General features: G+C 42.7%; 1 protein-coding gene across 2 annotated transcripts in view; it reads left to right on the forward strand.

The window, feature by feature from the left end:
- ITPR3 (inositol 1,4,5-trisphosphate receptor type 3) overlaps positions 1-23,770 on the forward strand; it is a 253,384-nt gene that overhangs the window by 93,385 nt on the left and 136,229 nt on the right. For both annotated transcript variants that reach the window (XM_072137166.1, XM_072137167.1), the window contains exons 13-17: positions 1,177-1,337; positions 8,119-8,260; positions 9,642-9,803; positions 18,846-19,018; positions 20,050-20,169. In XM_072137166.1, coding sequence (XP_071993267.1) covers positions 1,177-1,337; positions 8,119-8,260; positions 9,642-9,803; positions 18,846-19,018; positions 20,050-20,169 — 758 coding nt within the window. The remainder of the gene's footprint in view (positions 1-1,176; positions 1,338-8,118; positions 8,261-9,641; positions 9,804-18,845; positions 19,019-20,049; positions 20,170-23,770) is intronic.

The following is a 23,770-nucleotide window of genomic DNA, read 5'->3' on the forward strand; positions in this document are numbered from 1 at the left end:
TAAATTTGTTATATTTTTGCTACTCAGGCCTCATGACACACACTTTTTCTGTATCTCCCCCGCAATAAGCCCTCATATGCTCATTTGTTTGCATTACCAAAAAATTTAAAAAAATCTGTTCTGAATGGCGCTGCTTCCATTCCATGCCCGGCCATGTGCCCATACAGCAGTTTACCACCACATATCAGTACACTCGGGTGAAATTGGGCATCAAACGTTGCAAAGCATTTCATCATTGAATTAATTGTGAAAGTGTAATTTTTGGCCTAAATGAATATATTTTCCAAAAATAATTCAAAATTTTCTAAATCGCACTTCCATTTTTTTAACCCATATGAAACACTTTAAGGATTAATAAACTCAATAGAAGTTGTTTTGAATCCGTAAAGGTGTTGTAGTTTCTATATTGGGGTAATTTATGGGGTTTTACTTTTATTTAGGCCTTTCAAACTCACTTAAAAGCTGAGTTGTCACTCAAAACGTGAGCTGTGGCGAATTTTATGAAAATAAGAATAATTGTACCTAATGTTCTAAGCCTCATAACATCCTTAAAAAAATGAGAGGACACATACAAAAACGTGTCATCATAAATCAGACATTCCAGAAATTTTAGTTATCAAGCTTTCTGGGTAGTTTATCTGCCTGGTAAGCAGAACATTTCAAACTTTGATAATGAAGAATTATTCGGAACTTTTAGCAAATTTTCAAAAAATTTTAGCAAATGAAACACAAAACTTATCACTTAAATTATACAACTAGCATGAAGTACAATGTGTCACGTGAAAACAGTCTTAGGCTACATTCACACGATCGTATGGGCTCAAGGCGCCCTATGGGAGTGGTACAGTGCAGCACACATCTGTAATACGGCGTCGCGGCCATATCGTATCACTATGGAGAGGGCCATACATCGCTACCTGGCTTTCTACGGTACAGCGGGCATACATGGTGTGAATGTAGCCTTAAAATCTCCTGGATATGTTAAAGCGTTCCGAAGTGATAACCAATTATCGTGACACATGTCAGATTCTAAAAATAGTCTGGTCGTTAAGCTTAAAACAAGTGTTGGTGAAAAGGGGTTAAGGTATAAGTGACTTCTTCTACCCTTTTAACACTGAAACAGGTGTTCACGAAATTTTACTTACACTATTTTTTATTTGTCTTTCATCTGAATAGCTTGGTACTTGTCCCACTAAAGAAGATAAAGAGGCTTTTGCCATTGTATCTGTACCTGTGTCTGAGATTCGTGATTTGGATTTTGCTAATGATGCCAGTTCAATGCTGGCCAATTTTGTAGAACGCTTGAATGAAGGTTTCATCAGCCAGAATGACCGCAGGTGGGTATTAGTTTTAACAACTTACGAGGGTGCATTCATACGTTCAGCTTTTCAGATGAAGTTTTTGATTTCCAAACCAGGAGTTGAGTGGAAAAATAAAAGGAAGAGCACCCCTCTATTATATGTAAAAGCACCCTAAGAAACAATTTTTGGTTGATAGTATGATCATTATTATTATAGTGTTCTGAAGTTTGGGAAGTTTAATTCAAGCCAGGCCTCCCCCGCACCAAAGGATGCTACCTTACACAATAGTAATCAGTCATGGTCCACCATGAAGAGGACTTCTTCTTCTGGCCATGGTTTATCTCTGCTGAATTCACAGTCAAATGTCAGCTCCACACTGGGCTCCTGAAAAAACCACAGTCACTTACAGAATAATGGATTGCGTTCCTAAATACATATTATCCACTATTCCCTACATAAAACATCCTTTATATAGTCCCACAAATAAATTATAGTATGCACAGCACCCAGAATTATATATACCACAATCCCTGAACAACAGCACCCCGTTAATTTTTATACACCCACCCCTTTTAATTAATTTACAGTTCCGCTAATAAGGCCATATAAGGCCACCCCGTTTAATTTAAATTCAGCCCCTATTTACAGATCCTCATAAACACTATACAGAGCCACAACTCCCTAGTGAACACAGTCCCCCCCAGTATGCACAGTGCCAGCCCCCCCAATATGCACAGTTCCTGCCCCCCAGTATGTACAGCCACGCCCCAGTATGCACAGCCACCCCCCCAGTATACAAAGTGCCAGTCCCCCAGTATGCACACTGCCAGCCCCCTCGTATGTACAGTGCCAGCCCCCCAGTATACACAGTGTCAGCCCTCCAGTATGTACAGCTACGCCCCAGTATGCACAGCCACCCCCCAGTATACATAGTGGCAGCCCCCTAGTATGCACAGTGCCAGACCCCCAGTATACACAGTGTCAGCCCCTCAGTATACACATTGTCAGCCCCCCAGTATGCAAAGTGCATGACCCAGTATATTTGAATAAATAAAAATTATAAATAACTTACTTACCTCCAGTATCGTTCCCACACAGCTGCTGGCGTCCCCTTCTCACACTGAAGGCTCGATTCATTTCATGGTGGGTGATTCGGGCGGCAATAGGCACCCGAATCACCCACATTACATTCCCCAAGGCTGCACTCCCATCAGGTTTCAGATTCTCATCTTACCTCATGGCAGATGCGGTCCTGGTTCAAGCTGTTAGTAAATAAATGAAATAAGTTTAACCACATAAGCTAGGAAGGTAAGAAAAAAGTATATATTTTTTGTCTTTTTTGTTCATGCTGGCGACTGTTCATTTGGAAACTTTTGGAAACTTTTAAATTGTGACATTGCCAGTTTCACATTATTGTATTATGTACGCATTTTTGCACCGACATTATTCCTTACAGTATATCTGAACATCTCCATCCATCCACTGGTCTGGACTTATGAAGCTTGTAGTTTAGGTCTGTACATTCGCAGTTGGGCAGGAACACTTAGCCATAATCTTGGTGTAGAAATGCCATTGTGATACACTTCTGTGAAACCTTCTTTTGAAGCCATAATATATCAGCATTTCTATTATGAGTGCTTTGTTCTACACACTGGTAGCTCATTCAACAGTTTTAAGCTTTCTGGCATGGAAACAGTTAATGGGCTGAACACTGTCAAAACAATAACTGTATTGGTGGGTCTATTCCTACCACTCCCTATTTGTTTAAGTTATTAATAGGATGTGTAAGTTAAATAGCACCTTTTATGAGAGGCAGATTCTTATAGCTATTCAGTGTATTGTTAACCAAATCCTTATCTTCAGCATGCACATTTATGATGTAACAATAAGCATCCGTTCATTACACAAACACAGATAACAGCCTGAACCTGAGCAACCTCAGATAGTAGACTTCTATTACGCCATTTCATTATTTCCCCTGCAACCTATTTCTCTGTGTATAGGTCATCATTTTACAATCATTTATTGTGCATATATAGTCAGCATAGTTTTCCCTCAGCCTGTTCATTGCTGATGCTCAGATTAGCCAGATCCCTAGCACTGAGGCATTGTGCAGAGTGTTGGATTGAATTAGGATGTTCTTACCCTGGGGTTATATTTCTAGTCTAGTCCTGTTAAGTGCACAAGATCCTTCCATGTCTGCTCTCAAATTGTCAGTCTGTTGATCCTTCTATGAATGGTAAAAATTCTTTATTGCCCACACCCCAATGACTTCATTCTTGCTGTCTGAGACATGCACATTCTCAATATGTTGCATGCAGGAGAAGGATTAACTAGAATCAAAGCAGTTAGATGCTACTGTAATTCATGGTGTACTTTAATCCTTTGGGGCTACCAATAGCATATTTTTAAATATTTACTTAAAATTAAATCTGTTGTGTTGCAAGGATTTTTTTAAATTAAGATATTTACATCTGAATGAGTCTTTGTACTCCTATAACTAGTAGAATCCAGTAATATTTAAGCAATGAAGTACTGTGCAAATTACAGAGAGATTGTGCGAAGATACTAATTATGCAGAAAGGAAATGCAGCAGTTGATCTTTGGCTAAAGACACATGATGCAAGTTCAGATTGGTACCCCTACCACTGATTCCATTACTGTATTATGTACAGTAATAGATTGAGGACTAAACCCTAGTGAGAGATGGGTGCTGACAAAGATTGCTTGTCCCTTCTCCTGGTTTGTTCAACTAAAGAATATTGAGATTTACTGCTTTTGTGTTTACTGCTCTTCTGAGCATCCATTTTAGATAACCTCTCTGAGAAAACCTATAACATGCCTCCTAAGATTTCATATCAAAATCCATCCCTTGGCTACAATTCCTCTTAAATCTCACCAATTCTCCTACTGCAGGGACTTGATAGTGTGTTTCAGGTGTTGGTAAATACAATTTTTACACCCTGAATGTCTGTAACTGTTAAGGAGGTCGCACTGGTTTCGGACGCCATCTTGACTACTGTCCGCCATGCTTCCCTTTTAGAAGTTATAGAGTTAAATGTTTTAATTCAGCTATTTTTCTCATTTAAACTGTTGTTTGCCTTTTCACAATATCCTTGGCATTTCTTACCGTCCTTCGGGCCTCTGTATTCTTGTTATTTATTTTGGTTATGAAGAAGCTTCTAGGAGCCATTGTGTAGATAAGCATGGCTGTAAACAAGGCCTAGTCATTTTTCCCAGAATGTGCTGGTAAAAAAACATACTGGCCAATAGAATCTAAGTGCCTTATCAACACCCCAAATGCTGATTTCTATGTGCTAAAATATAGCTGTATCTGTTTGAAATAAACAGTGTGATTTGAGTGCATCGGAAGACCGACTGTGTCTTGCATTTACTCTGTCAGCTCGCTGCCGGCAGCTATCTCATCCTCCCTCAAAGGGTTAATTAGGACTCACCTTACAAAGGTCAAGAGGGCTGTTGGGGCCCTGCATAATTAATCCGGAAATGTGATCTCATTTTTATGATGATGGAATGTAAACCTTAAAGGGAACCTGTCCTCAGGAGGGTAATTTTTACATGATGACATGTTCAAAGCCTCTGACATGTTGATTTAAAAAATGCTTTGTCATGCATCTGAATAATCCCACAGATTTTTAATTGTTTCTTTAACTTTACCAGTTCAAATGAGAATTTTTTTGTATGCTAACGTAAGCAGGGGGAGGAAGCAGGGGAGAGGCTGAGGAAGGGAGAGGGCAATGAGTTAGGATTAGGAGAAACTGAGGAGAAGACTACTTGTGCCATTTGAATTGTGCCCACACCAATCTGCCTGCCCCCAGGTTACGGCACCCACTGCTTGCAAGGAGCCAGGTCATGTTAAATACACAATTAAAAAGCAATGGAATTATTCAGATGCACCACAAAGGCATATTTGAAATCAACATGCCAAGGGCTATTGGAACCTTTCATAAGGTAAAAATAACCTAAGTTGGAATTGTTGTTATTCAGTTAATTAACAAAACACGATATAGCAGACACATCTCCCGGCCAAATAATCAGCAGATCGTTGATGTTTCTGCCATATGCTACAATTAAATCCCTGAATGGATTTTTTTGCACCATATGCCACCTTCGCCTCCCACCATAACATTGTCAAACTGGCCAGAGAGAGGGAGAATTTTGCCCTATCTCGAACACTTTGATTTGTCGGTTAAACTGTCCAATAAAGAGAAAAATATTATGAGTCATCAAGTAATGTGTGACCTGTAATGTGTGACACTCCCCTAGAGGAAGCGCCATAGCGAAACACATCTCGGGGTTGCTCAGTGTGCGCTCCAGCTCTCGGTATGGTATTGTTATATCCCTCTCATAGTTTCATCCACGCTTTTATGATATACGTCTGTAGTGTATTTGAGGTTTGAGTGGTGATCCCACTTTGCCCCAATATATGCTTTGCTGTTGGTATGATGATATAACATTGAATTGTATGGGATGTCCTATGAACTCATAGGCAGTTCTTGCCTCATGAACTTGACAAACACTATTTATTTCTGTTGCTACTTTTGCTAATTTTGTATGTATTGATAAATCTCCATTGTGATCATTTTAAAAGAGTACATTGCCTTTTTATGTTCAAGTTTTTGGTAGTTTTATAATTGACAGAACAGCTTTTGTTTTTGTATAAGTTGTGACCTCACCACTTATTTCTACTATTTTGGATATTCATAAGTAGAAATAGGTAAAGTATGGAAAGAAAGCTGGACAGAAAGCACTGTGGGACATCGGTGACTGTCCCTATTTAATCCTACCCCTCAATGGGGAAACTGTAATGTCCTAAAATGCCTCAACTCCAGGTTGCAGCACCATTTTTAAGCATCCTTTCACATGGGACACAAGTATTTGCCACTTCTTTCTCAGTCTTGGGTGATATTATCAATTGCTATGTGCAAATCTTAAGTGTAGCTTTATTCACTAACCCCATGGGTTACTTCAAAGATTCCTCTGACTAGCCTTCGTAGACATGGCTTGTCGGGAACCCTGTAAAAAGTGACTTTTTTCTGCTTGCTACACTGGAACCAACTTCATGTAGGTTACTAATAGGTACAACGTATTAGGGATAGGTACCAGTTGGGGTGGCAGCTAATTAGTCCTGTGACCCCCAAGATGAGGCATTATAGTGCATTGAGGCATTGAAGCGTAGGGTTCAGTAGGGACAGTCACTGGGATTTCTGATTTTTGCCCAGCCTTGTTCTTTCCATATTTGACCTATTTTTACTTATGTTACTTTTGCATTGGAGCACCTTTCCACCCACTTAGTTGTACTCTTTTCCATCTGGAACACATAAGTACGATCTTGATCCAGTCTACAAAAATCATAGCATCTGACAACATTCCCAAAATCTGTGTCTTATAAACTTGCTTATCCACTATCACCATTGATATCCACTTAAAGGGAACCCGTCACCACTATTTTCACAAATACAGGTAGTGGCAGGTTCCTATAGAGCTCTAGTAACTATCTGACACCCTGCTTGTAGCTAAAAGTAGTTCCCCTCAGATCCCCATAAAATCAGAGTTATAATCTTGCCTGGTATCTATGCAGCTTTGGAGCGAGTCCACGAGGGCGTGGCCTAATGTCATGTGACCAGGGTGACATCATCAAAGGTTCTTGAGCTACTTAATATGAAAACTATACCCCATGTACATATCTGACCAGATAAAACAATCACAGCAGCCTCCATGGACTTCTACTCCTCTGCATGCAGGCTGCTGTGATTTCATGTGATAAAATATACTGTGATTTCATGACATATATGCTTAGTGTACAGTTCCTAATACAACAAAAGGTATAGGACCTGTGATGATGTCACCCTGGTCATATGACATTATAGCAGCATACAGAGATAGGATGGGGAGGAGCTGCTGGATTCAGCCTGAGGAGGCCACGCCCACCTGGACACGCTGTTCAATATATGGGAATCTCAGGGGAATATTTTTTAGCTACAAGCAGGGTGTCAGATAGTTACTAGAGCTCTATAGGAACCTGTCACTACCTGTATTTGTGAAAATAGTGGTGACGGGTTCCCTTTAACTGACATCTTAATTACGTCATCCCATTCTTTAATCTGTGAGAGAAGTTACTATCATTGCTGTTGCATGTTTGTGAATCATATAGTAATTTGTCTCCATTATTTCATGAAAATTCTCCATACCTTTTATTCTTGAATGATTTTCTGGTCACACTGATCAGTATTAAGATTAAATTTACACATATCTGATCCTAATCAGGTGATTGTTATTTTAATATTTTAAAACTGCTGTCTTATTCTAATGTTAGCCATGACTAAGGACACTGGAGTGCATCAGAAGCGTGTTGACTATGCCATATCCGATGTTGATACCTGAATAAATAGACAAAGTTATTAAGCAGTTATTAAGCAGTTTAGCACAACTTTACCCAGTCTTACTAGTCCTTACAAAATGATGACAACTGAATGGCCTAAACCAGAACTCAGCCATTCAGTGATTTTTTGGTTGGCAAAGATGACAACAATGCTTTTACCTAAGGCTTCTGGATTGATTGGCAAATGTTTCACAGTCACAAATGTAGTTTGCCTAACCCATGTTATCCATTGTGCATATTTGGTGAAAAAAGGGGGAAGTGTATGTTGTACAAACAGAGTGTAAATTGAAGAGATTCAGTTTGAATGATCCATTAAATTAAATAAAACATTCTGAAAATCTGGGTATGATTTAAAAGAAATAATTTTCTTTATTGCTGTGAACATATTTCCTTAGTGTTTTAATGGTTTCTTTTAAGATTTGCCATCAAGCTCTTAGAAGATTTGGTTTTCTTTGTGGTGGACGTTCCAAATAATGGACAAAACGTGTTGGACATAGTAATTTCCAAACCTAACAGAGAGCGTCAAAAGCTTATGAGGGAGCAGAACATACTTAAGCAGGTTGGATACATTATTATTATGTACTTGCACATTATATTATGTTTGATTTGTAATTTCTTACATTGCAGTGCTAGAATGTTGTTATTGACTTTGTTGTCTTTGAATTTGTTCATCATGCTTCTTGTCTTATTTCATTTTTGTGATTATTTCATGTGGCCTTTCTTCAATAGTTAAAGTATTGCTAACTTTTTTCGTGTGATCTTTGTGTGTACATGAACCATAACATGATACTTGGAAATTATTTAACTTGCTTCATTTTATTGCAGGCTTTCCCTCTTATTGTCAGGTTTACCTCAGTAGGGGATATGAACACAATCTTTCACTCATTCAAGGAAACCTACTATTTGATTTGATGCATTATGAAGCAAACATACCTTGAGAATGCTGTAACTACACTTATGCAGGATTATATCTTGATTAATCCCTGTGTTGAATGGTTTTGCTGATAAAACAGATATAACATTATGATACTGAAGCTCTGTCCCTTCTGCGGCTCCTTCAGCGTTTGGTTCCGCGCTTCCATAGCTCGTGAGTTTTTCTCTGCAGGAGAGGATGCTGCATTCACTATTCTCCCTACCAGACAGAATAATCAATTGCGGCACCATCACCTAGCTGCTGTGTATGAGTGATCCAGCTCAGGTTGATTAGTCATGCTTGACTAACCGCCATTTGTAATTCCAAGCTCCCGTGTGTAATGTGTTTATCTTGGCAGCCATGCTGACCCAGCTTGTTTTTTTCAGCAAAACCACTCAGCTCAGGAATTAACCAAGATATGATCCTTCATCAGTGTAGCTACAGCATTCTCAAGGTATGTTTGCTTCATAATACATCAAATCAAATGGTAGGTTCCCTGTAAGAAGCAGCATTACTGCTTTACTAACCAGGAGATAATCAAAAGCCTCTGTTGGATTGTGTCCCTGCATCTCCTTCCCTCAGGCTCTGTTTCCTCCTAATCTCGCCATAGACTTTTTTGTAATGTAGAAAAAAGTCTAATAAGTGAACAAGGTCTAATTTCTCTCTCACAAGTTATATTGGGCGGCACGGTGGCTGAGTGAGTAGCACTTCTGCCTTGCAGCACTGGGGTCCTGGGTTCGAATCCCACCCAGGTCAACATCTGCAAAGAGTTTGTATGTTCTCTCCGTGTTTGCGTGGGTTTCCTCCGGGTACTCCGGTTTCCTCCCACACTTCAAAACATACTGTTAGGTTGTTTAGATTGTGAGCCCCATGGGGACAGGGACCAATTTGACATGCTTGTGCAGCGCTGCGTAATCTGTGTGCGCTATATAAATAAAGAATTATTATATATATTATTATTACAAAGTTTCAGGTGCTTTTTATATTTTTCTTTTTGTAATACTTATAAATTATATATACATTTCAGATATTTGGGATCCTTAAAGCACCATTCAAAGACAAAGGTGGTGAGGGTCCTTTATTGAGACTTGAAGAACTCTCTGACCAAAAAAATGCCCCATATCAGTATATGTTCCGACTTTGCTATCGAGTACTCCGTCATTCTCAGGATGATTATCGAAAGAACCAGGTATTCAAAATTAAAATTTTTAATACATTAGCCCACATTTATTAAGGTGTTCACGACAGTTTTCTGTCTGACTTTGTACTGAACAGAATGTGCAAACTGCTTGCACAGGTATTTATAAAGTGTTTGCACCAGTTTTTTGTCTCTGCTGCACTGTGTCTAACAAGACAGATAAAAAGTGCACCTAAAGGGCCGTGGTACTGCTAAGTCAGAGTCAGCATGAACAAAGTGCAACCAAAAATGGTTGAAAATGGTGCACTCTTCCAGATCAGTGTAGTGTGCACCAGATTAATGAAGACCATACGCCAGTTTTGATTAATCTGGAGCACTCTGCACACTCCACAGGCAAACTGCACATAGTACAGACTGCACTAGTTTTGACTAGTTGTTTATATTATTCTGAATATGTAATATAACCACATTTTTATTTAGAATAAAGAATAAATTGTACTGTATATAACTAGCTATATTGTTGCTATAAGATTTCACATAAGAGATTCCATTCTAGAAAAGATATACCATATCCTACTCGAGGGGTTGTAAATTAAGTAGGGTAAAAGCTAGTGAGATGTTCCCTTTAAGGAACAATAATAATTATTTAATATATGTATGAGACTATGGGGGTAATTAATCTTATCTCTGTATGTTTTGGCTAGTGTTTGCCTGTCTTTTTTCCATTTGCTTCTTCTTTAGTAATTTATCAATCTCACTTTTTTCTTGTGTTAAATGTTAAAAGTTTTGTTTTTCAGATTTCTTTGTGAGACATTTGTTGAAAATGTTGCACAGATGTCTCAAGACATTTCTATCCAATTTCTAAGTTTGGTGTGGAGTTTTTTGAGCCCAAAAATTTAGAAAATGTGAAATGATACATGTTAGCACGTTTAGAATAGAAGATAAATGTGTTTTACTGATGAAAAACAAATATCCGGCGGACATTTCAAAATGTCCCCAAAAAAGGCAGAAAAGTTGCAATGCACCAAAAAATATCTCAAAAAAGACAAAACAACAGAAAGAAAAATAAGATAAATGACACCCAATGAGTTGTTGTTTATCATATATGGCAGTGGCGGCAAACCTTTTAGAGACAAGTCAACATATCTATCACAAAGTGCCAACACAGGAATTTAGGCCAATATTACCAGCAATACCACTATACAAGGGCCAAATAATAACGCTACATGATGACCACCACCATTACAACAACATAGATACCATGATACTGATAATAAAGACTCCTATACAAAGACAAATAATATCACTAACCTAGAGCAAACATTGATTCATTTTACTGCTATACAAGAATAAATAATACCGGAATACAGTGATAAATATTACTACCATACATACAGGGATACATATAAACACCATATATACAGGGATAAATATTACAGCCATACATATAGGGATTAAAAGTACAGCTATACATAAAGGGATAAATATTACTGCCATATATACAGGGATGAATATTACAGCCATACATACAGGGATAAATATTACTGTCATATATACAGGGTGTGGAAGATTTGGCCCGGTAGAGACCGTGGTAGCGGGGTGCTGTGATGCAGTTCAAGACAGGGACACCAAGGTACAGTCCAAAACAGGTCTCGCCTGCGTTTATTGCAGCAAAAATAAACCAGCCTTTACATTCAGGTATTTGAATAAACAAACAAAAACCTACCCGTCAGGGTGCTAACTATACAATTAGTCCACTAACTCACACTATACAAAGTTCACGTGGCTGCTCCAGGCACAGAGGTCAGGGCTGTGTCCTCTCAGCCTCCTTCCACAGAGAGACAACACACTCAACTCTGCTGAGTGATTTTATGCATGCTCATTAGTCTGCACCCATCACCTGTGTCCAAGGTGCTGGACAAACCCACCTTAGCACTAGGGCCTTGCATAGAAGCAACACCTAGGGGAAACATACCGCCCATCCACAGTTAACCCCTTCAGTGTCTCACATACCCTCCCCCTCTGTTTGACCCTGTGGGGACGAACACTTTTGGCCATCAGACAGTGGGTACGGGATAGGGCATCGGCATTCCCATGCAGCTTCCCTGCTCGATGTTCCACCGTGAATTTAAAATTCTGGAGCATTAGGAACCACCTTGTGACCCTGGCGTTCCTCTCTTTGGCCTGACTCATCCAGGTGAGGGGAGAGTGATCAGTCACTAGTGTAAACTGCCGCCCTACCAAATAATACCTCAGGGATTCCAGAGCCCATTTTATCGCCAAACACTCCCTCTCAACTATACTATAGTTCTTTTCAGGAGGTGTGAGCTTGCGGCTCAGGAATGTCACAGGATGTTCCTCACCCTCCACTACTTGGGACAAGACAGCCCCTAAGCCCACGTCAGAAGCGTCAGTCTGCACAATAAAGGTCTTGGTGAAGTTAGGGGTGATCAGTATCGGTCCCTCACACAAAACCGTCTTAAGTCGCTGAAACGCCCCCTCAGCCTCTTCACTCCACTTTACCATCACCGCCCTGCTACCTTTGGTCAGGTCAGTCAGGGGTGCCGCTATTGTCGCAAAATCGGGGATAAATCGGCGATAATAGCCCACTATGCCCAAAAAAGCCCTCACTTGCTTCTTGCTCAAAGGTCGTGGCCACTGCTGGATCGCCTCTACTTTATTTACTTGGGGTTTGATGACCCCTCGCCCAATACGGTACCCCAGGTAACGGGCCTCTTCCAGACCCAGTGCACATTTTTGGGGGTTTGCTGTCAGCCCTGCCGCCCTCAGGGAGTCTACCACTGCTTGTACTTTGGCTAGATGACTCTCCCAGTCGTTACTATAGACTATGATGTCATCCAAGTAGGCCGAGGCATAACTCCGGTGAGGTTTTAGCACGAGATCCATTAACCTCTGGAATGTGGCGGGAGCCCCATGTAGCCCAAAGGGGAGTACCACGTACTGAAAAAGCCCATCAGGGGTAACAAAAGCGGTCTTCTCTTTAGCCCTGTCAGTCAGGGGTACCTGCCAATACCCTTTCGTCAGGTCAAGGGTGGAGAAGAACCTAGCCTGTCCAAGTCGTTCTATCAACTCGTCAACCCTGGGCATGGGATAGGAATCAAATTTGGACACCTCGTTCAACTTCCTAAAATCATTGCAGAACCGTAGGGAACCATCAGGTTTGGGAATCAATACAATAGGACTTGACCAGTCACTTTTAGATTCCTCGATAACCCCCAGGTCTAACATCTGCCTGACTTCTTCGGATATGGCAAGCCGGCGCGCTTCAGGGACCCGGTAGGGTTTTTGGTGTACCCGGATGTGGGGTTCGGTTATGATGTCATGCTTGATGACTGAAGTACGTCCCGGTAACTTAGAGAACACATCCATATTTCGGAGCACAAACTCCTTCGCTTCCTGAATCTGGGCCCTGGAGAGGGACTCCGAGATCCGTACTTCAGGCACCTTGGCATCGGGTACACCTACCTCCGGTGTCCCCTTCTTGGGGACAGATGCCTTCTCTACTCCCATGGCCATCAGGGACTCTCTTTCCCTCCATGGCTTTAGGAGGTTCACGTGGTATATCTGTTCGGGTTTCCTCCTCCCCGGCTGAGATACCCTGTAGGTTACCTTCCCCACTCTCTCCATGACCTCATATGGTCCTTGCCATTTTGCCAAGAACTTGCTCTCCACGGTGGGCACCAGAACTAGCACTCTGTCGCCTGGGTTAAAGGTCCTGAGTCTGGCTGACCTATTGTAGACCCTAGACTGGGCCTCTTGTGCCCTTGTCATGTGCTCCTTTACAAGGGGCATTACCGCCGCTATGCGGTCCTGCATAAGGGAGACGTGTTCTATCACACTACGGTGGGGGGTCCTCTCCTGTTCCCAGGTCTCCTTGGCTATATCCAAAAGCCCACGTGGGGAACGGCCATATAACAGCTCAAAGGGTGAGAAACCCGTGGAGGACTGTGGAACTTCCCGTATGGCAAACATCAAATAGGGCAACAAACAATCCCAGTCCTTCCCATCTTTGCTGACCACCCTCTTAAGCATCCCCTTCAAGGTCTTATTAAACCTCTCGACCAGGCCATCTGTCTGAGGATGATACACAGAGGTGCGGAGCTGTTTTACCTGTAGTAGCTTACACATCTCCTTCATTACCCTAGACATGAATGGGGTACCCTGGTCAGTCAAGATTTCCTTGGGGAGGCCTGTGCGTGAGAACACCTGGAACAGCTCCCTAGCAATATTTTTGGAGGAGGTGTTCCTTAATGGAATCGCCTCGGGATACCGCGTAGCGTAGTCCAGGATAACTAGGATGTATTGGTGCCCCCTGGAGGATTTGACTATGGGGCCTACCAGATCCATTGCAATCCGTTCAAAGGGCACTTCTATGATTGGTAGCGGGACCAAAGGACTCCTGAAGTGGGACACCGGGGCAGTAAGTTGACACTCAGGGCAGGAGCTACAATACCGGTTTACCTCCTCCCACACCCCGGGCCAGAAAAATCTCTGCAGGATCCTCTCTCGGGTCTTCTCAGCACCTAAGTGCCCTCCCAGCACATGTTTGTGTGCCAACTCTAGCACCAGCCTACGGTGAGATTGGGGTACTACAAGTTGCTCAACCTCCTCACCCCGTATCTGGTCGACCCTGTACAACAGTTCCCCAATAATCACCATTCGGGGGTATATTTTATCAGCCCCTGGTATTTGGAGTACCCCATTTATCACCTTAACATTCTCCCGTGCTTTAACCAAGGTAGGGTCCTGTAGCTGTGCAGCCCCAAAATTTTCACGGGAAATCTCAAGGTCCAGCACGTCGGCCACCTCCTCGTGGCCCTCGACCTCACCAGCTAGGACCTCTAGGGGAGAGAATTCATCACATGGGGTCACCCCTACTGCTGGTGTGTGTACATCGGCCTCAAAGGGTTCAGGGGCCAAGGCCGGACATACCTGATGTCCAATACCTGCAACAGCACCTGAGGTGGGTATTTGTCTCCAGAGGTCCCAAAACACCGGTAAGTCTCTGCCGATAATAGCCTCATGAAAAAGGGTCCCCACCACCCCCACTTCATGGGTAACAGTACCACAAGGGGTATGTAGGTTGATGACAGCAGTGGGATATTCGCGAGTGTCCCCATGTATACACAACACTCCCACTCTCCGCCCACTGTATAGTCCAGGATCAACCAAAGTTCCCCGCACCAGGGTGACCAGACTCCCTGAGTCTAGCAAGGCTTCCACTGTGTGACCACCGATTGTGACCATGCATACTTGGGGTTCTGCATCCGTGACGGACTCAGCCGCCAGAACTGGCCGGGCAAACAGTGACACTCGCCGGGTCTGGTTGCAGTCCATTGGCTCCACTGACAGTGGACAGTTGGCAGCAATATGGCCCATTTCATGGCACCGCCAGCACTGGATACGGCCATGACCTCTGTCACGAGCCTCACTGGGTTTCTGGGTATCCACGCCCCCCAATGAACCCACTCCCAACCTGACATGTCTCCCCTTTTCCGCAGTAGCAGTCTTACCAGCTGGTTTGGTGCCCCTGTCACTGGCACTGCTTCGTGTCGGAGAGGTAAGTAGAAGGTCCTCCGTAGCCCGATACCTCTCTACTAGGGACACAAGCTCCTCAGCTTTTGTGGGACCGGCCTGTCCAACCCACCGCTGGAGCCGAGAGGGCAGAGAACGGGTGAATTTGTCGAGGACCACTCTCTCTACCATCTGTGCGGGGGTGCAGTCCTCTGGTTGTAGCCACTTCCGGACAAGATGGATCAGGTCATGCATTTGGGAGCGTGGGGGTAATTTTTCTGAGTAAGCCCACTGGTGGACCCGGCTGGAGCGAACTTGAACGGTGACCCCAAGACGAGCCAGAATCTCCGCCTTTAGCTGGGGGTACTTACGGGCCTCCGTTTCACTCAGGTCTTAGTAAGCCTTCTGCGACTCGCCGGTCAGGAACGGTGCCAGGACATCTGCCCACTGCTCAGCCGGTAACTCCTCTCGCTCAGCTACTCGCTCGAACACTGTGAGATACGCCTCCACGTCGTCCGTCGTCGCCATTTTTTGTAAAGCCTTTTGTACTGCAGCCCGTGCGGAACGCTGGACAACCGGGTACCCTTGCAGACCAGTATGGGACCCCTCAGTAGTCGTCGCTTGCGGTGCTGCCATAATGCCAGAAAACTTCTCCATCATCAGCTGGAACATGGCTCGGGACTCTTCCTGCTGTTGCTGTAGCATGGCTCGGGACTCTGCCTGCTGTTGCTGGAGCATGGCTTGCTGCTGGCGGGACCTCTCCTCCTGCTGCTGGAGCATGGCTTGCTGCAGCTGACGATTAGCCAGGTACTCTTCCTGCTGCTGCTGCCGATTAGCTCTGGCCTCCTCCTGCTGCTGGCGGGATCTCTCCTCCTGTTGCTGGAGCATGGCTTTAATAAAGTCCTCCATCTTGGCTTTATCCTGCACTTTGCCTGCTGCTTTCACCCAGGCCATGCAATGTTGCAGGGTATAGCGAGCCTTTCAGGTGTATGTCTTTTTGAACTGCCCGCAATCCGAAGCACCATATGTGGAAGATTTGGCCCGGTAGAGACCGTGGTAGCGGGGTGCTGTGATGCAGTTCAAGACAGGGACACCAAGGTACAGTCCAAAACAGGTCTCGCCTGCGTTTATTGCAGCAAAAATAAACCAGCCTTTACATTCAGGTATTTGAATAAACAAACAAAAACCTACCCGTCAGGGTGCTAACTATACAATTAGTCCACTAACTCACACTATACAAAGTTCACGTGGCTGCTCCAGGCACAGAGGTCAGGGCTGTGTCCTCTCAGCCTCCTTCCACAGAGAGACAACACACTCAACTCTGCTGAGTGATTTTATGCATGCTCATTAGTCTGCACCCATCACCTGTGTCCAAGGTGCTGGACAAACCCACCTCAGCACTAGGGCCTTGCATAGAAGCAAAACCTAGGGGAAACATACCGCCCATCCACAGTTAACCCCTTCAGTGTCTCACAAGGGATACATGTTACCGCCATTCATACAGGGATAAATATTACTGCCATATATACAGGGGTAAATATTACAGCCATACACACAGGGATAAATATTACTGGGTCCCTGTTGTGTGTGAATACACACCAAACGAACATGCTCAAAACTCCAGGTGCACGGTCCTCTGAGAGTACTTCTCTTCTCCCAAGAAAACATAAATTTCAGAACAGATGAGGTCGGCACTTTTTGTTTCACTGGAAATCTTGAAACCTTTATTCAAACATGGTGACACAGCAAGTTACGGGTATTAGCACATAAGTGCAGAAAAAAGTATCTTCTTACTCGTTTCTGACCAATAAGGTCCTTAGTCTATGACCTTATTGGTCAGAAACGCGTAAGAAGATGCTTTTTTTCTGCACTTATGTGCACTTATGTAGTCGTGTGTCTATGACTAAGGACCTTATTGGTCAGAAACGCGTAACAAGATGCTTTTTTTCTGCACTTATGTGCTAATACCCGTAACTTGCTGTGTCACCATGTTTGAATAAAGGTTTCAAGATTTCCAGTGAAACAAAAAGTGCCGACGCCATACAGTGAATCATCTTCATCACCTGGAGTAATACACTCCCTGCATTGCCAATACACACAACGGCTCTGGGAAATAGTGGCAAAGTCACGTATGAGAACCAAGCTTACTGTCATTGTTTACTTTTAGCCACAATCACTGCCAAATATAAAAGGGCCACTGGTTAATGGGTGATTTCTGCTGGATTGCCCCAGAAAGTAGTGGAGTTAATATAGGTTTTTTAATTATTTGATATGAAATTCTAAAACAAGTATGAATAAGCTTCCACCAGCCAGTGTTGTTGTGGGCATAACTGCTGTACTCACATGGTGGTCTGCAGTATCAAAAACTAAAATTCCCAGCAGATCCATAGGTCCCTAAGGGCATGTTGGGAGTTGTAGATACATTACCCCCTGAGGAAGCGACGGCGAAACACGCGTCAGGGTTTTCTGGTACAGCGCCACATCTCCTGTTCAATATGCAGCCTGGTTGGTATATATAGCTACTCCGCACGATGCACTTTATTTTGTCTTATTTGGTTTATATGACCTCCTACCAGGTTCTATGTTATTTAGATTAGGTTTATGTTTAACCTCTTGTTTACACTTGCAATATACTATATTGACTAACTCGTGTGTTACATTGAAACCTTATGTTTGTATTGACTGACTGTGGTATTCAATGTGATTGTACAGGATTGGCTGTGTACTTTTAGTCCACCAGGGATTGATTTTATGGGTTGTTTTTATTGCAGTGATCATATGTGTATTATTTTGTTCAATAAAATTCTTTGTCTTTCATAATATGGTATTCATGCATATATTTTGTGTACTTTGTTGTACAAGGCCTGTAGCAGTCCTTGCTTTTCACACATTTCTTGGATAATTGGTATTGATTGTAGATACTTTGCCACTCTCTGTAGTCTTTGGGGAGGGTGAATGCCAGGGAACTGCTGTGTGATATTGTACAGCTCCAGCCTGGGATGCTGCTGCTTGTAGGATGAGGAGGCAGGGCCCAGCACTGAGGCAGAGCGTGCACTTACCCCACTGCTGCTGGAGGAAATCACAAGTGCTGCTCTGGGAGCAGATATTCAATGTCATAGGAGCAGCACTGACACCTGTAGCACGGCTATTATGGGAAGGCATGCTGAGCAGGGAAGGAAGGTCGGAGGAAATCATAAAGAGCTGCCGTAAGTCCTTTCCCCTCTCTCTACTTGTGTTATATGCTCCTGTGTTTAGTAGCAGCGGAGAGAGTGTATAACTCTACTTGTTTTAAGTTAATTGGTGCCACAGGACACCAGTACAGTTAATAGGACACAGAGGCCCCGCAGATTCTCTGCAGCTACGGGTGTGCTGTAGCATCTCCTGCCTGGCTGGAGCTCTGATTATAAACTCAACCACTGCAGGGGGGGGATGCGCGTGCCCACAGAGAGGGCTCTGCGTGCCTTAGGTTCATCACCACTGATATATACGGGATACAAGTTTGGTATATTTCGGTTAATTCTGTTAATTTATATTCACTTATGTCTTTTCCTACACTAGGAACACATTGCCAAGCAATTTGGGGTCATGCAGTCTCAGATTGGATATGACATTTTAGCTGAGGACACAATCACAGCACTGCTGCATAACAATCGAAAACTCTTAGAAAAACACATTACTAAAACTGAGGTTGAAACTTTTGTCAGCTTGGTGAGGAAAAACCGTGAGCCACGGTAAGTAAAGTTTTCTTAGTAAAATAAATTGCTCATTCACAATGGTGGATAATTTAGTAACCCTGGCTGTTGATATATACACGGTTGCTAAAAGAAAAGGCATAGGCCCACATTTATTAAAGCGTTTGCGCAAGTTTTCTTTCTGACTTTGCACTGAAAAGAACATGCAAACTGCTTACACTTGTATTTATAAAGTGTCTGTGCCAGTTTTGTGTCATGGCTGTATTAGTGCTTCTTCGGAGTTTGCGCCACATTTATCACTGCCATCTGCCACAATTCTGCAGCACGAACAATGTGCCCACTTCTAGAGTAGTGCAGGGTGCACCAGATTAATGAAAACCCAGCGCCAGTTTTGATTGATCTGGCGCCCTCTTACGATTCACAGGCAAACTGCACATAGTACAGTTTGCACTTGTTTTGATAAATGTGAGCCATAGAGTTAGAAAGGTATATGTAAAGCATTATTTGTTGAGGATCAATCTGCTTGACCCTTTCACTCCCATAGGTACTTAGCTAGGATCGGACTTTATATTTAAAAACAAAATAATCATAAATAATTTAAACTACTTTATTTCATAATATGTGTATATAGTGATGTAACATTTGTGTAACATTTTACAATGTCAAATGGCAGTTTTTTAGTTTTACTTGTATCTCTAGCTTTAGAAGACAAGGTACAGATATTTATTAGTGCAGTTGCAAAAACACAGTCAGTTTTATCAGTTTTATTGTATTGTTTATAGTGTATCCGTTTTTTTTCTGCACTTTTACTTATTTTTACTTATTATAATATTTTGCGTTTTGCATTATTTTTTCATGAGAGTACATGATAACAGGAAACACATTTTCAGTGTTTCCTGCTGTCCCCATATATAGATCACAGATAATCTAATATTAACAGCAGTTACATCATTCTTGTGATCACACATTTTGTAAAGACACAGTGACCACTCTGCACCCTGTTGATTAATTAACCTTTTAAAAATGTTGCACAATTGGATGTATGTTAATATACATGTCCATTTTTCTAGGTTTCTGGATTACCTTTCAGATTTGTGTGTATCAAATCATATTGCAATTCCAGTAACACAAGAGCTAATTTGTAAGTGTGTTTTAGATCCCAAAAACAGTGATATCCTCATTAAAACAGAGTAAGTAATTTTTATCCATCAAATAATTTTTCTCCAGCACTTGAAGTAATGTAGATTAAAAACTTCTATTTAAGTATATTGAAACTTGTGATCATCAATAGGCAATAGAGCGGCACTCACTATTGAAATTCTTCACTTTTTATTTAGAACAACCATGGGGGATAGGAGCAGGGGGATTTAGGACCACAGTCCTTTATTTCCCTAGCTCGATTGCAACGGTGTACGCACCTGACTTAAATAAGAAGTGTCAGACGCTGTTGCCAAGTGATCGAGAAATGCTAGGGAGGCCTGGTTCAATAGCATCTCTTGATACGCTTTCAATGGCAATAGGCATCTTCTGATTTAAGTCAGGAGTGGATGCCATGGCATTAAAGCTAGAGAAAGTACCGATGTGCATAAAACGGCTGTAACTTTAGGTGGTCTCAAATCCCCCTGCTCCTATCGCCATTGCTGTTGATGTTGATTTTTAAAAGGAAACTATTAAGAGGAAACATTTCCATTGGCCACCTTTTTTCAACATAAGTGTGCTAGGATCCCATGGAGTGGCCGAAAAGTAGTTTCCCCACAATTTCATTTTTTTATATATTAAAAGTTGTGATGTACACTCATCGGCCACTTTATTAGGTACACCATGCTAGTAACGGGTTGGACCCCCTTTTGCCTTCAGAACTGCCTCAATTCTTCGTGGCATAGATTCAAGGTGCTGGAAGCATTCGTCAGAGATTTTGGTCCATATTGACGTAATGGCATCACACAGTTGCCGCAGATTTGTTGGCTGCACATCCATGATGCGAATCTCCTGTTCCACCACATCCCAAAGATGCTCTATTGGATTGAGATCTGGTGACTGTGGAGGCCATTTGAGTACAGTGAACTCATTGTCATGTTCAAGAAACCAGTCTGAGATGATTCCAGCTTTATGACATGGCGCATTATCCTGCTGAAAGTAGCCATCAGATGTTGGGTACATTGTGGTCATAAAGGGATGGACATGGTCAGCAACAATACTCAGGTAGGCTGTGGCATTGCAACGATGCTCAATTGGTACCAAGGGGCCCAAAGAGTGCCAAGAAAATATTCCCCACACCATGACACCACCACCACCAGCCTGAACCGTTGATACAAGGCAGGATGGATCCATGCTTTCATGTTGTTGACGCCAAATTCTGACCCTACCATCCGAATGTCGCAGCAGAAATCGAGACTCATCAGACCAGGCAACGTTTTTCCAATCTTCTACTTTTTCAAGTTCTATACATATATTCAGGCACAGCATTAACATAATAGACCCTTACTACTGACGGAATGGATCCATTCCTGTGGTGTGAAGTTGTATTTCCTTTATTTGGATTTTGTTTCTAGGAGAAAACTTAAGACATAACATTTCATAATAAAAGTAGGCTGATGAATAAAGCGAGTGCCGGGACCTTTGTTTGATAGGCACAAAGACAAGGCATACTGAAAAGTATGTCACATTTTCAAGTTTCCCTGAAGTTGGCCTTCTTAATCATTGCAATGTATCTTATGTCTTTTCTCTTAGTGATACATGTAATGAGTTGCCTGTTTAGTCTTACTTTTGCAACTTTTTGTTTCAGTGTGCTACTTTTTTTGTCCCCAAAAATAGCTGGGAAAGTAAGTCTGGATCCAGCATACTCTGTTTTGGGACTTATTAGGTGCAAGAATGGGACAATTTCAGAGTCCAAAAGTCGCAAAAGTTGACTAAACATCTGTGCTATAATGATAAATATGGCACACTGCATTAAATCATTGAGGCAGCTAACTTTGGAACGCTGCTTGATTCTGCACCTAAAAAGTCTCAAACTGTGAAAAGTCACACAAAAGAAAAAGAACGCAATAGGAGTGACACATGTCCCCCAGTATCTTGTTTGCTGGTTGCTTGGGCTCAGCATGTTGTTGATAGATTACTATGGCAAATTGGTGAGGACCCAGCTGTCGTGGTGCCCCAATGACAAAGTTAGGGAAAGATGGAAAGTCCTTAAAAATGACTTCAGGAATTTAGGCCATAAAGGAAACCTGTCAGCAAAAAAAACACTACCAGTATGTTGTCAAATAGGTTAACACATTCCAATTCATGTTTTTCCATGAACTAGGGTAGTTGCAACATCCAGTAACGGGTTGGACACCCTTTTGCCTTCAGAACTGCCTCAATTCTTCGTGGCATAGATTCAAGGTGCTGGAAGCATTCGTCAGAGATTTTGGTCCATATTGACGTGATGGCATCACACAGTTGCCGCAGATTTGTTGGCTGCACATCCATGATGCGAATCTCCTGTTCCACCACATCCCAAAGATGCTCTATTGGATTGAGATCTGGTGACTGTGGAGGCCATTTGAGTACAGTGAACTCATTGTCATGTTCAGGATTCCAGTCTGAGATGATTCCAGCTTTATCACATGGCGCATTATCCTGCTGAAAGTAGCCATCAGATGTTGGGTACATTGTGCTCATAAAGGGATGGACATGGTCAGCAACAATACTCAGGTAGGCTGTGGCATTGCAACGATGCTCAATTGGTACCAAGGGGCCCAAAGAGTGCCAAGAAAATATTCCCCACACCATGACACCACCACCACCAGCCTGAACCGTTGATACAAGGCAGGATGGATCCATGCTTTCATGTTGTTGACGCCAAATTCTGACCCTACCATCCGAATGTCGCAGCAGAAATCGAGACTCATCAGACCAGGCAACGTTTTTCCAATCTTCTACTGTCCAGTTTCGATGAGCTTGTGCAAATTGTAGCCTCAGTTTCCTTTTCTTAGCTGAAAGGAGTGGCACCCGGTGTGGTCTTCTGCTGCTGTAGCCCATCTGCCTCAAAGTTCGACGTACCGTGCGTTCAGAGATGCTCTTCTGCCTACCTTGGTTGTAACGGGTGGCGATTTGAGTCACTGTTGCCTTTCTATCAGCTTGAACCAGTCTGTCCATTCTCCTCTGACCTCTGACATCAACAAGGCATTTCCGCCCACAGAACTGCCGCTCACTGGATGTTTTTTCTTTTTCGGACCATTCTCTGTAAACCCTAGAGATGGTTGTACGTGAAAATCCCAGTAGATCAGCAGTTTCTGAAATACTCAGACCAGCCCTTCTGGCACCAACAACCGTGCCACGTTCAAAGGCACTCAAATCACCTTTCTTCCCCATACTGATGCTCGGTTTGAACTGCAGGAGATTGTCTTGACCATGTCTACATGCCTAAATGCACTGAGTTGCCACCATGTGATTGGCTGATTAGAAATTAAGTGTTAACGAGCAGTTGGACAGGTGTACCTAATAAAGTGGCCGGTGAGTGTATATCCACAAGCATAGAACAGACATTTCTATCCGTTTCAAGACAAAGTATGCAGCTTTTAGTCATGATACTGCCTTATGCAGTATACGCTATGTGCCATTTATGCTTCCATGAGAAACCGCTCTAGTGAGTGGACATACTGCTGTGTTGGATGTGTGAAAATTACACATGCGGAAGCACTGAATCTGGAATAAATGCTTTCCACTGCTCTTTGATGTGGATGGATAGGGGGAAGGAAGAATGGAGGTTTAGAATCAGGGAAATGCTCATCAGTTAAAAAATAGAAGGTG

Source organism: Engystomops pustulosus, chromosome 2 (genome assembly GCF_040894005.1).
Source record: "Engystomops pustulosus chromosome 2, aEngPut4.maternal, whole genome shotgun sequence".
NCBI lineage: Eukaryota > Metazoa > Chordata > Amphibia > Anura > Leptodactylidae > Engystomops > Engystomops pustulosus.